This window comes from Petaurus breviceps, unplaced genomic scaffold (assembly GCF_028583685.1).
Source record: "Petaurus breviceps papuanus isolate PSGF00001 unplaced genomic scaffold, PetGlider_PUasm1.0 208, whole genome shotgun sequence".
Classification (NCBI taxonomy): domain Eukaryota; kingdom Metazoa; phylum Chordata; class Mammalia; order Diprotodontia; family Petauridae; genus Petaurus; species Petaurus breviceps.
The window spans coordinates 13,766,080-13,778,752 of record NW_027185852.1 but is presented as its reverse complement, the minus strand read 5'-3'; the positions used below and the strand labels follow the sequence as shown (position 1 = coordinate 13,778,752).

General features: G+C 47.8%; 1 protein-coding gene across 1 annotated transcript in view; it reads right to left on the bottom strand.

Moving 5' to 3' along the window:
* The window catches only part of LOC138165282 (TM2 domain-containing protein 1-like), a 40,073-nt gene extending 27,673 nt beyond the window's left edge, over positions 1 to 12,400 (bottom strand). The window contains exons 1-2 of the mRNA XM_069093440.1: positions 12,231 to 12,400; positions 8,136 to 8,209 (exon numbers count right to left, since the gene is read on the bottom strand). Coding sequence (XP_068949541.1) covers positions 8,136 to 8,209; positions 12,231 to 12,385 — 229 coding nt within the window. The 5' untranslated portion in view covers positions 12,386 to 12,400. The remainder of the gene's footprint in view (positions 1 to 8,135; positions 8,210 to 12,230) is intronic.
* Positions 12,401 to 12,673: the final 273 nt, after the last annotated feature.

Genomic DNA, 12,673 nt, shown 5'->3' with positions numbered 1-12,673 from the left:
CAATCTGAACTGTACTCTCCTCTACTAAGAAAGAAGACATAAGCAAGCGTACCCCGCTCCCTTCTTGGCAGAGGTGGAAGACCACAGATGGGGAATATGACCTGTACTGTCACAAGGTATTGATAGGATTCCCTGAACTGCTTCTTTCCTCTTTCTTTGAATGGCTTACAGGGTAGGAGAGCAGAACTAGATTAACAAATAAAGTGATAGAAAAAAAAACATACAGTAACAACATTCTTTCAGTGTAGTACTTGTACAGAATGTAGGGGGGAAGCCTCGGTTGTGCCTTCTCTCCCGAGGGATTCCTGATAGCTACTGTAGCTGCACCCTAAGAGGACATGGCAACACAGTCTCAAGAAAGCTTGTCTGTGACAAGCTCAAGTCCCTTTTCTGGGTCATAACTGAGAGCTCGGAGTCCTTTGGCCAGAATACCTACTATGTGCCAGGCACGATGCTAAGCACTGGGGACACAAAGGTAAAGGACGGTGCTTGTTCTAAAGGAGCTCCCCACCTAAAGGGAAAGGCAACACACAAGTAACTACGTACAGGTACATGTCACATGCAGGATAAATCGGAAATAATCAGCTTACAGCCCACCAGCCTAAAAAACGCAACTGCTTTTCTCCAAAAGTAGCCACACAAAGCCACCGCCACGTATCTGTGGTCTCTTCCTGGAGTCTACAAGCCAGTGACAAGAAGGCAGCACCTGCTGCACAAACACTGAGATGATTTGCTCCACTAGGGGTTAGGACCCGGTCGATCCTAAAGAACAGAAATTCATTCTGTTTCCAAAAGAGAAAAGCCCACCCTGTTTCTGAGCTGGGAGGAGGGTGGCTCTGCTCTCTCTCCCCCTGCAGAGTTCGCTGTTTTGTGGTTCTTGGTCTCAACGAGCTGGGGGCAGGAGGACTCAGAGGGAAGAACTAATGGTCACAATGGGTGAGGCCGGGTCTCCATCTACCACCGAGCTGCCTGTACTTTCCAAGATCCAGCCTCTAGCAGAAGAGCCCACAGCCTGATAACTGTAGATCTTATTTACATCACTATTTTTCAAGTTCCTGCTTTCTGCTCTGTGTGCTTTTACTAATCAGAAAGTAGGTGACAAACCCCTGTACTCTAGGAAGTTGGGAGCTCTGGAAAGCAAGACAAATAGGGCACGTGAGATGCTAGACTGGCTGATGATACAAGGCCACAACAGGTACCCAGAAGAGTTCTGACTCTGGGTGTGCCAAGGGAAGAGGCAATGGTCAGTTGCTAGCAGTGCCATTGCAGGGAACACCCAGATCCATAAGAACACTGATCCATTTAACTACTGACTGAACTGTCAAGTCCCATTTCGAGGATTTCACCCAAATCAATCCAACAAGCATTTACATTCCTGGGGACACAGAAATGGACCAAAACAGACCCTGTCTTCAAGGAATTCAGATTGCACTGGGGCAGAAGGTGGGAAGGAGACACCACACACTTCAATACAGAAACTATACAAAGTAACATCCGAGCTCTCAGTTATGACCCAGAAAAGGGACTTGAGCTTGTCACAGACTATATTCTTGAGACTGCTGCCATGTCCTGCTAGGGTAGCGCTACAGTGGCTATCAGGAATCCCTCAGGAGAGAAATGGAAACACAACAGAGAAGTTCCCTTCCTTAAGGTCAGGCAGCATTTCATCTGGTGGGAATTAGAAACAAACTGGAATGGCCCCAAGATGTCAGATAACCCTCAGGATGAGCTCGATTCAGACTCAGCCTGATCTCAATCAGTAACGAGGCAAAGGCTGCACTCTACAAGCCCCTATGCAAATGCAAGGAAGGCCTGGTTTACATTTAGGATTTTTTTGTTGTGTTTTGTTTCTTCAACATCTACATTTTCTAATGAAAACAAAAACTGGAGACATATCAAGTTCCAGAAGCTGCCCCTAGTTTTTAAAATATCCCCTCTACTAAAGGTTGCTTCTCCACCTGTAAGACAAGAAGAGTGGACGAGATTGTCTTAGGGCCCCTGCCAGCTCTGAAATTCTATGGTTCTACGACTTCCCCACAGAGGAAAGCGGGGCCTAGAAGCCGGGTCCTAGCAGGCCTCAAGAGAAGCCAAAGGGCTTTGGGGGGCAGACTCAGGAGTACAATCAAGTTTTACTTTTAGGCCCAGGAGTACCTTGGAGGCAGACCCATTCCTAGATCATCAGTGTTGAGCATTTCCTCCCCAGAAATGGCAACTGCAACACATCAGGGTTTGATCTGTTTGCTGATTATCTAGACTGAAAAGTGTTCATGATGCAAATTAAGCTAACCATGTGTGTGCAGAATGGCGGGGTATGCCTGAGCTCAGCAGGAGGGCAGGAGGAGGCTGCAGGGATGAGCCTGGTGGCAGTGATGACCAGCTCACAGTGGTAACAATGTCTGGCATCTCTCTGGTACTCTCAGGTCTACTTTCCGCCCTCTCTCTTTTGGGCAAATACCCTTGTGTAGGTCTGAACACAAACCACAGGCCCTCTCCCCATCACCTCAGCCATTAAGTGCCTGGTACAGACTGTCACTGAGGCTTACAGCTTCATTCCTACAATTCTCAACTGGCTCTTTCCTGACAGATCTAGAGAGCCATGTACACAGTGCTGGGGGATAGGAGGGAGAGAGGAAGGGGGCAGAGACTTGAGAGTCCACCAACAGATCCTTTGTATGCTGCGCAGCAGAGCTCTATCAACCAGAACTTCCAAAACAGACATATCTAGCTTTCAAATTCAAAGGATAGTAATGAAGATGACAGTGTGAGAAGATCTGGAAGAAGAATATCAAAGACAGTGAATATCTTTATTTGAACTGAAAGAAATCAAGGAAAACACTCACAGTAAATTTCTTATAACAACAAAAATTTAATAACAAACAATAACTACTCTTTTCAACGTATGCCTTCATAGGATTTTCATTTGAAAGAGATCTCATTTTGGGGGCTGAGTCTATATTCATCTGGACTATTAGTTCCTCCAGTGTGGGGCCTAGGTATACTCTCGATCACTTCACAGAGTGCTAAGAACACAACAGTAATTTAAGAGATACTTGCAAAATAAATGGATCTGAGAGCGATCAAAAAATCCACATTCATTTATTAAGCACCTACGGGGTATGCTCTGATAATAGCAGTAACTAGCACAGGTACTGAAGACACAAATACAAAGTATACAACTACAGAACATATCTACATTATGAGTGATGCCAGTTGCTTCTAACTTCACCATTTTTTATTAGATTTTGCAATATTTCCCTACCCAAAAAGCCCATGATTTTAAAATTGCTTTTTCTCCTTGGATCCTTGGGAGCCAGTCTAGTTTGAAACAAAGTTGAAAGTTAACTCTGGTCAAAATCTGCTGCAAAATAATTCTCAACTGCTTCCTACACAACTTCTGGCAGTTGGGGGTGCAGGCTCTCGTGCTGCCTGGGAGCGGCTCTTACCTCCTTCACTGAGGATTCATCTCAGGCAATCTCTGACCAGCAAACACAACCATTCCCCAAGTGGAAAAACCCACTTCTTTTCTTACAGAGCCTCTCTTTACAACACAGATTGGTAAACCCTCTCCTCCGGGAATATTTTCCTGATTAGCCCTAAAAGCATTTCCTGATTATCTGCATGTCTTCAGTCAAGTATTAATTGTTCTTGAAAAGATTACCCACAGTGCTCAATTTGTAGGCAGAGCCCATACACCTGCTTCAGCTCCTATCAAGCTCATCACGAGCACCAGTTCAGTGTTGGGCCTACAAGGCTGAACTCAGAGTCCGGGTGCTCAGGCTGGAATCCCTGCACTTCCTGGCCTTCCACAGCCCCTCCAGCCCTTCTGGCTGCAGATGCTCCTCCCTCACTCAGCAGAATTCCATCACTTGCTCCAGCCAGCAAGGCTTAATGTTCAGTGTCCTTGGGGACCTGATGGTTTCACTGGCCTAAGGCACAACAAGGAAGGACACTATCACCATCAACCCCACAGCTGGCAGTGCAGGAGGATCTGAATCCATAGCCTCACAAAGCGAGAGCTAGAAGGGGCTTTGGCAGCTGCCTCCACCCAGGAATGCCAGCACTTTACAGAAGAGGAGACTGGCCCATACAGGCAAAGTCAATCAGTCTGTCAGTTAACATTTATTACTGGCCTCTGATATGTCAGGGACCATGCTAACCTGGAGACTCAAGAAAAGGTAGAAGGGGCTGGGATTCGAACCTGGGCCCTCTGACTCCAAACAAGACACACTCAGGATAATAGAGGGGATGGGTGTATGGATGTGGATGTGTGTGAAAGCAACAGTCCCAAGTAGATCCCTGCTTTCAACCCCAATGCTCTCCTCCTCAGGACACAAATGGAGAAATACCAGTCTAGACAGAGTCTACATGCCAGAGGACCCCAAGAAATGGCAAGAGGCGGATGCCCAGTAAATACATGGACAGAGCAGGGAGGACCAGAAAGGGAGCAGCTACTTAACAGAGGAGACGAGCAGTCAATAGGACAGCCAAGAATGACTCAAGAATGGAGTTTCCCAGGGTTGGGCAGACTCTCTTCATTGGCCAGGTGTGAAAGGCCCAGATAACCTGGCTCCTGCACTTCCCAGTCTCCGTCACAGACAAATGGGACCTACCTCTTCCCAGACTTCAATATGCCGTCTCCAGCCTCCATGCCTTTGGGAAGGCTGTTCTCCAGACCTGCCATACACTCCCTCTCCCTGTTCAACATCTTCCTTCTGGGCTCAGCTCAAGAGCCAACCCTCCCTCCCCCTTTTAGGTTGTCCCTCACCCCCAACTGAAAGAATTCTCCCACCCACACACCTTTGTTTACAGCGCACTCTGGCCACTTCCTCTGCCTCAATCATGCTCTAAGCTGAATTTTATTTGGTCCCATAAGCTCTGCAGGGCAAGGCTGTGTGCCACACTTCAGCTCTATTTCCCCATCAGCCACTGCAATTCTTTTCAAGTAGCAGAAATTCTTTTCTTCTTTTCAAGTAACAGAAACAATATATGGAATCTAATCAAATTTATGGAAACAGGGGCCATAATTGCACTGGATTAAGCAGGCCTATATGGGTTATGCCCACACTTGGAGGCCAGACCAATCAGAACCCAGATGCCCTTGAGGATTAATGCCCATGGGGGCAGCAACACCACTGGAGGGGAACACTGGAGAAAATACATGACTACCATGTAGGTAAATTGGAGCATGCTCAATGTTTCTTTGATTAATAAATAATTTTCAGGGTTCTTTCATATGGCCAGCTCCCACAGGGCACAGAAAACAAGACTCACTTTCCACATATTTTCAGTCATCTTGCAATGTACCTGCAGTTATTTCTGTTTCTGTAGTAGAACATCACTCATTCAGACTCCTCCCCCCTCCCCCCACCCTATCCTCTTTACCAAATTGAGAATATATTCAAACTCAGGTCTTTCTGTCTCCAAGCCCAGCACTCTACTGACTTCAGCACCTAGCTGCCTGTTAAATTTAAGACTTTCAAAGGCAAACCACAAATTCTGCAAGCAACCAGGAGAAAGACCTTTAAATAAAAAGAAAATGAAATGAAAGTACCATGGCTATTCTACACCTACCAGAAACTGGAAAGGAATGGAGTCATGTTCCAAAGAACAAAGGAGTTCCAGATTCAAACCAAGGTGACAGACACACCCTGCAAACTTGAATGTGAACATCAATGAAAGAAGATCAACATTCAGTAAAAGAGAAGCAGCTGAAGCCTTCTAACCCACCCCCCAAGTACAAGAAACAAAAATGAAGACTTTTACAAACATCGCAGCCAAAAGGAACAGAACAGCAACCAAAGAGAGCATGAGGAAAGGGACTACCCCATGAAGAAAGGGGGAAACTAGACTAGCGTGGCAAAGCCACAACTGATTTCTTTCTAAAAGCACTAACAGAGAAGGTGAACAGAGTTTAAAGGATAGAACTAAAGGTGGAGAAGAGACCTACAACACCACAGACTAACCCTCCTAATACCCAAGAGTTTTCTGTTTAGTTTTGTTTTAGTTTTTTGTGTTTGGGAGACAAAACTATTGAATAAGAGAGCATTAAAAGGGGAGAGCGGAGGAAGATAAATGGGAATGTGTGACTGCATCTGGATCAAGTCAATGGTAAATACTGATAGAAAACTAACTCCAGTAACAGCTCAGGAAAAAGAGGGCCTACAGGAGAATGGATGAGGTGGAGGTGAAGGGGGAAGGGATGGAGGTTAAAATGGGGGGGGGGGGGGAATCTCAATTCAGTGTTGGAAAGGGATCCCGATGAAGGACATCCCTGTAGGGTAGAAAGATGTTCTGGGATAAGAAATGGAAACCTTACAATGGGTTTAATTTATAGGGATTTGGTGCTCAAAGACCACTCTTTGAAGAGGTGTGATGCCTCAGTAGACAGCATCCTTCCTCAAAAGAAACAAAAATAAGAGGGGATGGGAGGCAGAGATTCAGAAAGATTTCATGGCAAATGGGCAAAGAAAATACCATGAGGGCAGGGTACAGTGATTCACAACACAGATACACAGGAAATATCTGCCAGGAGGCAATATTCTATTCTCTCTATCTCCCATAGCAACTGATACTTCTAAGAGCCAGGCACAAAGAAAGGGGAGAGGGAACAAGATAACAAATATAAAAATACTTTGTAACAACAAAGTATCTTTTGAGAAGAGGTAACAAAGTATTTGAGAAGCTTTAATTCCAAGAGGCACAGAGACTAAAGAGAAAATAAATACAAGAAGTCTGAATCACAGAAAAAAAGTCTAGAATAGAAAGGGAAGAGAACAAGGGAAGTCTTCTTAGAAAAAAAAGGAGTTGAAGGGGCCAACACGAGGATTAGATTAAACTGAGATGATGGAAAAGCAAGAGAATTGGGTAACCAGGTAAGAGAAAATGCTTCATTGGAAATAAGGGAATCTGGATTCAAGTCCATGCTCTGCTGCTCCACACAACCAACCTGACAAAGGAAAAGTCCCTCCTGCAGGTCTGTTTGTTCAACAGTAAAATGAGGGCTGAGGTGGCTCCTTTGAGCCTAAATACCATCTCCTCCAGGAAGCCTTTCCTGATGCCCTCAGGCAGATAGGAGCTTTCCTTCCTCAGATCCTGCACTGACCTGGCCCTCCCAAGCCTGTAGTACATCCCACATAGTCTTAGCTGTCATTCTATCAGGTTTTAAATTCAATGGCAGTCATATTTCTAATCCCTAAAATACCTAACCCTTAAGACAAGATAAAATAAGGGTAATAATGAACAAGACAGCCTAGAGATTTAATGGCCTTACACAATTTAAAAATTTCTCCCTAGCTATTATCAGTGATCTGCACAAAGAAGGAGCTAAATAAACGTATACAAAATTGAATTTTCAGGTACAAAGATAAATATGGACCTAATCCTTGACACAATTAAATGCATAACTACAATTTTATTTTTAAAATTGTACTGGCCCATTCATATCCATAAATGTTTAGTGAATTAGATTAATCATGTATGATACTTCTGTACTAAACCTAACAGCTGAACTACATTAAGGACACCTCAAAAGGATGTTTCTTTTATTATTCTGTCCAGATCCAAAATAAACAGGTGCCAGAAAAAAGAATTAACATAGACACAATCTATTTTATTAGTCAAGAAAAATTATTTTGATGTAACTTGTAAACAATGGAACACACGACTACTTCAGACCACACTAATAATAAGAGATCATCTAGTCTGAAACAAAAATCCCATCCACCACCTCTCCTAGAAGCAATCAGCCAGCCTCTAACCTCTTACTGAAGAAGGCTCTTCATGGGCAGCCTCCCAAGGCAGTCCATGTCACTCTGGGGCAGCTCTAAAATTCTGTGATTTTACCTTATATTGAACCGTCTCCTTGTAACTCCCACCCAGTGGTCTAAACCCTGACCTCTGGTTAAGAACCAGCTCAATCTCTCCTCCACAAGACAGCACCTCAAATACTCGAATGCAGAGATCGGGTCCCCTTTAAGTCTCCCTTTGCTCAGGCTAAGCTTGCCTGGATCTCTGAACCAAACCTCACAAGGCATGTCTTATAGTTCCCTCATCATCCTGGTGACCCCTCAATGGGTATGGGTTGGTTTATTTGTTTTTATTCATTTCCTTGACAATATGTTTTCTGGGCATCTTACCATGAGCTGTGTAATTTGTACAGTTAACAGGTTCTTGAGTGGCCTCATTTATTTTAGGATCTTTACAAAAATATGTTAGAAGAGTTAAGGAAAATTTTGAATTGCATTTTAACACAAAGTACTGTCATATTAATAATAAATTTCTAATACAATACAAGCATACACACACTGAAAAATGAAAGAAAACAAAAAACAAAGGCACAAGCATCACTGTTAGTATCCCTAAATACCTAACCCTTAACTTAATGCAAGATAAAATAAGGGTAATAATAATGCATGAGACAGTGTATAAATCTAACAGCAAAAACCTGAGTTTCAGGATACAGAATATTAAATTCCTGAGTTTTTTCTTCTTTATTATTATTTTCTTCTTGATTCTTTTTGGGGGGAACTGAGGGAGAAGAGGAAAACTTGGTCTGGCAGGACTCCTGGCCGTGAACGGCATGACATCCAGGCCCACCGTCAGAAGTTTCTGAATCTCTTGGAGTTCATTCATCTCCTTTGGCAGCAATACCAGAGGCTTGCTAGGTCCTTTCCCCACACGGAAACAAAGACTCTCAGCCTCTGCTATCCAGACTTCAGAAAGCACCCCTCCCTGCCTTCCGCCCTATTATCTGTCGCAGCTTCCCAAACAGACATGCCCTGGCCAGCTGAAAGGCCCGATTCCTTGCCCGGACAAATGAGAGAATGGGACTCTCCAATGGCGATCTGTGTATGCGCCAGAGCTCTCTGCTAGAATACAAGCTTCTTGAGGGCAGCACCATTTCTCAGGTATTCTTTTATCTCTCCATGTGTGACTGTAATCACGTGAAAAAATCCAATTCAACTTAACAAGAATTTTTAAAGGCCTAGGAGGTGGAAAGGGGAAGAGGCAAACTTTTGTTAAGACAGCCACTAGAGGGTTCACAGCCCAGCAGGAGTGGACGACACATACACATGGAGAATCCCGTTCTTCATTCATCGAGGCCCTCCCTGAAGAGTCCAGTGGCCTGGTGTTCACACAACAGACCTAATCAACAGGGCAGCTCCCTAGTCAGACCTTTTCATAAAACCTGCTGGTACTCAGCCTTTGAAAACCCAGTGTCGCCTCCGCACAGCAGCGAGGCTTAAAGGGAAGGGAGCACAGACAGACTAAGAATTCTATCACTTGAAAGCTCTGGCAGCACTGAAGACATAAGCTTAAGGCACACGGATTTTGGCAGCGCAGGCTTCATAAATGTTTGTGGAATTTAGCTGAAGGAAAAGGAAAGCTGGAGGGAAGCTCAAAGCGCTGAGAACCAGAAAGAGTGAAAGAGACACTGAACCACAGACTGGGGCTGAAAGGGGCCGTGGAGATGCCGAAGCACGAGCCTCTGGCTTCACCGAGGAGGAACCATGGGCTGAGGAAGGGTGGCTGTTCTGGCCTGTCTTCCTACATGGTTGGTGAGGACGTGAGCAGGGCCGGGGTGCTGGGAAAACAGGTCACTTGTCCGCCACCACAGATTTGTCCTCCAGAAACAGAAGATTTGGCTGCAGAATCTCTACGGTCCTTTTCTGCTCTCAATCTGAGGTTGTTAGAAGCTCCCTCCCAGCTCGGACATCCTATGACCCAAGATTCCTCCCCGCTCTAACACTCTGAGTTCTAAGCTCCCTCCCAGCTCAGACATTCTGTGTTCTAAGTTGCCCCCTAGCTCAGACATTCTATGTCTCAGGGTCCCTCCCAGCTCGGACATCCTGTGCTCTAAAGTCTCTCCCAGCTCAGACATCCTGTGCTCTAAAGTTGATTCCAAGTCTGACAGTCTACGTCCTAAGGCTGCTTCCAGCTCAGACATTCTATGTCCTAAGGACACTCCTAGCTCGGCCATTCTGGGTCCTAAGGTCCCTCCCAGCTCAGACATTCTATAACCCAGCGTCACTCCCAGTTCTGACATTCTATGTCCTAAGGTCCTTCCCAGCTCAGACATTCTACGTCCTAAGGTCCCTCCCAGTCCCAACAGCCTGTGTCCTAAGATGGTCCCCAGATGGGACATCCTAAGTCCAAAAGTCACACCCAACTCCGACATCCTACGTCCTAAGGTCACTCCCAGCTGGGACATCCTGTGTCCTAAGGTCACTCCCAGCTGGGACATTCTCCGTCCTAGGGTCCCCTCCAGCTCCGGCATCCTGGCTCCCAAGGTCCCCACCATCTCCGGCATCCTGGATGGCATCCTTTGTCCCAAGACTGCTTCTAGCTCTGACATTCTGTGTCCGAAGGTGGCTCCCAGCTCAGACATCCTATGTCCTAAGGTCGCTCCCAGCTCGGACATCCTGTGCGCTAAGGTCCCTTCTAGCTCTGATATTCTATGCACTAAGGTCCCTTCTAGCTCTGATATTCTATGCGCTAAGGTCACTTCCAGCTCTGACATTCTGTGTCCCAAGGCCCCTCCCAGGTCAGACATTCTGTGTTCTAAGGCCCCTCCCAGGTCAGACATTCTGTGTCCTAAGGCTGACCCCAGCTCAGACATTCTGTGTTCTAAGCTTGCTCCCAGCTCGGACATTCTGTGCTCGAGGGTCTCTCCCAGCTCTGACATTCTGTGTTCTAAGGCCCCCCCCAGCTCTGACATTCTCTGCTCTAAAGTTGCTCCCAGCTCAGACATCCTATGTCCTAAGGTCGCTCCCAGCTCTAACATTCTACATTCTAATGTAGCGCCCAGCTGTGCTGTTCTCCGTCCCAGAGCTCCTCCCAGGCCTGACACTCTGTGTCCTAAGACCCTCTCCAGCTCGGACATTCTGTGTTCTAAAATGCCCTCCAGCTCAGACATTCTGTGTTCTAAGGTGCCTCCCAGCTCGGATATTCTGTGCTCTAAGCTTTCTTCCAGCTCTACTATCCTGTGTTCTAAGGTCTTTTCCAGCTCAGACATTCTGTGTTCTAAGGTCTCTCCAAGCTCGGACATTCTGTGCCCTAAGGACCCTCCCAGCTCGGACATTCTGTGTCTTAAGGTGCCTCCTAGCTCCGACATTCTGTGTTCTAAGGTTCCTTCCAGCTCTGACATTTTGTGTTCTAAGGTCCCTTCGAGTTCTGACATTCTGTGTCCTAAGGTGTCCCCCAGCTCTGACATGACAACTTCTAGGGTCCCTCCCAGCTCTGACATTATCACGTGTCCTAAGGCCCCTCCTGGCTCCGACACTCTGTGTCCTAAGGTGCCACGGAGCTCCGACATCCGACACTCCAAGGTCCCTGCCAGCTCCAAATTCCGGTACTGCACCCTGACTCCTAGCTCCGACGTTCTGTATTCGAGGTTTCCAACCAACTCGGAAGTCCTTCGCAGTGACAGCCTGTGTTCTAGGCTCCCTCCCAGCTCGGACACTCTGTGTTTCAAGGTCCACCCCAGTTCTGACATGCGGTGTTCTAGGGTCCCTTCCAGCTCCGATGCCCTGTGTCCCAAGGTTCCTCCCAGCTCCGACATCCTCTGTTCTAAGGTCCCTACCAGCTCTGACATCCTGTGTTCTAAGGTCCCTTTCAACTCTGAAACCCTGTGTTCTAAGGAGTCTCCCAGCTCTGACATTCTGAGTTCTAGATTCCCTTCCAGGTCCCAAGGCCTGTGCGCTTTTCTGTTTCTTGGGTTCCCTCCTAGCACTGATGTTATTTTCTATGTTGTGGGGGAGCTGTGATCTAGATTCCCCTTTCTCCCCTGATGTTCTAGGGTCCAGGGAGGCTCCACATTTTAGGACCCTGTCTGGTTTTGGCACGATGTTCTAGGCTCTGTGTTCTAAAGCCCCGGTTCCAGCATGGGCATTCTAGATTTACCACCCCAGCGCCAGAGCCCAACCTTCTAAGACACCCCTCCCTAGTGTTCTAGGTCCCAAGGGCTGCAGATGCTCTTTGCTCTCTAGGCTTCCCCTCCCAGCCCCCAAGTTCTAGGTTCTAGGCCACCCTTCCCCAAGGGCAGGCAGGCCTCGGCTCTAGCCCCCCCCCCCAGGGCTGGGGAGTCTCGGTTCTAGACCCCTTTCAGCACCCACGGGCGGTTCGAAGTGATGGGCTCCCCCCTCCCCCCGGAGGGCCCAGGTTCTAAGCGCCGGGTTCTAAGGTTCTAGGTGCGGGCCCCTCCACCGCGCCCCCGCCTCTACAGAGGATATTGTCCCACTCTCAGGTCCTCGCACTTGACCGTCTCGTCGCCCCCCGCGGCGGCAGCCGCTGCCCCCCACGGCCCCGCGCTCACGGTCACGGACACGAGCCACAGGACGCCCAGCAGCCCGGGGGCGGCGGCGGCCGCGGCCTCCGGGGCCGCCATGATGGAGCTGCCGCGTCACCCGTGACGCACTTCCGCTTCCGGCTCCCCTTCCGCCGGCGGCACCTCGTGAGGGGCGGGGGAACGGGACGAGCCGAGAGTTCCTTAAAGGGACCTCGGGCCGGGGGCGGGGCCGGGAGGAGGCGGGGGCGGGGCCCATCTGAGCCCCGCTCCCCCCTTTCCCTTACAGGGAGGCGCCGGGCAGGATCGGCCCCAGGTCCTCTGGCTTCGGGGCCTGTGCTTCTTGCCCCACTCACGGCCGCCTCCGGAGATAGCGACGAAGTCGACATA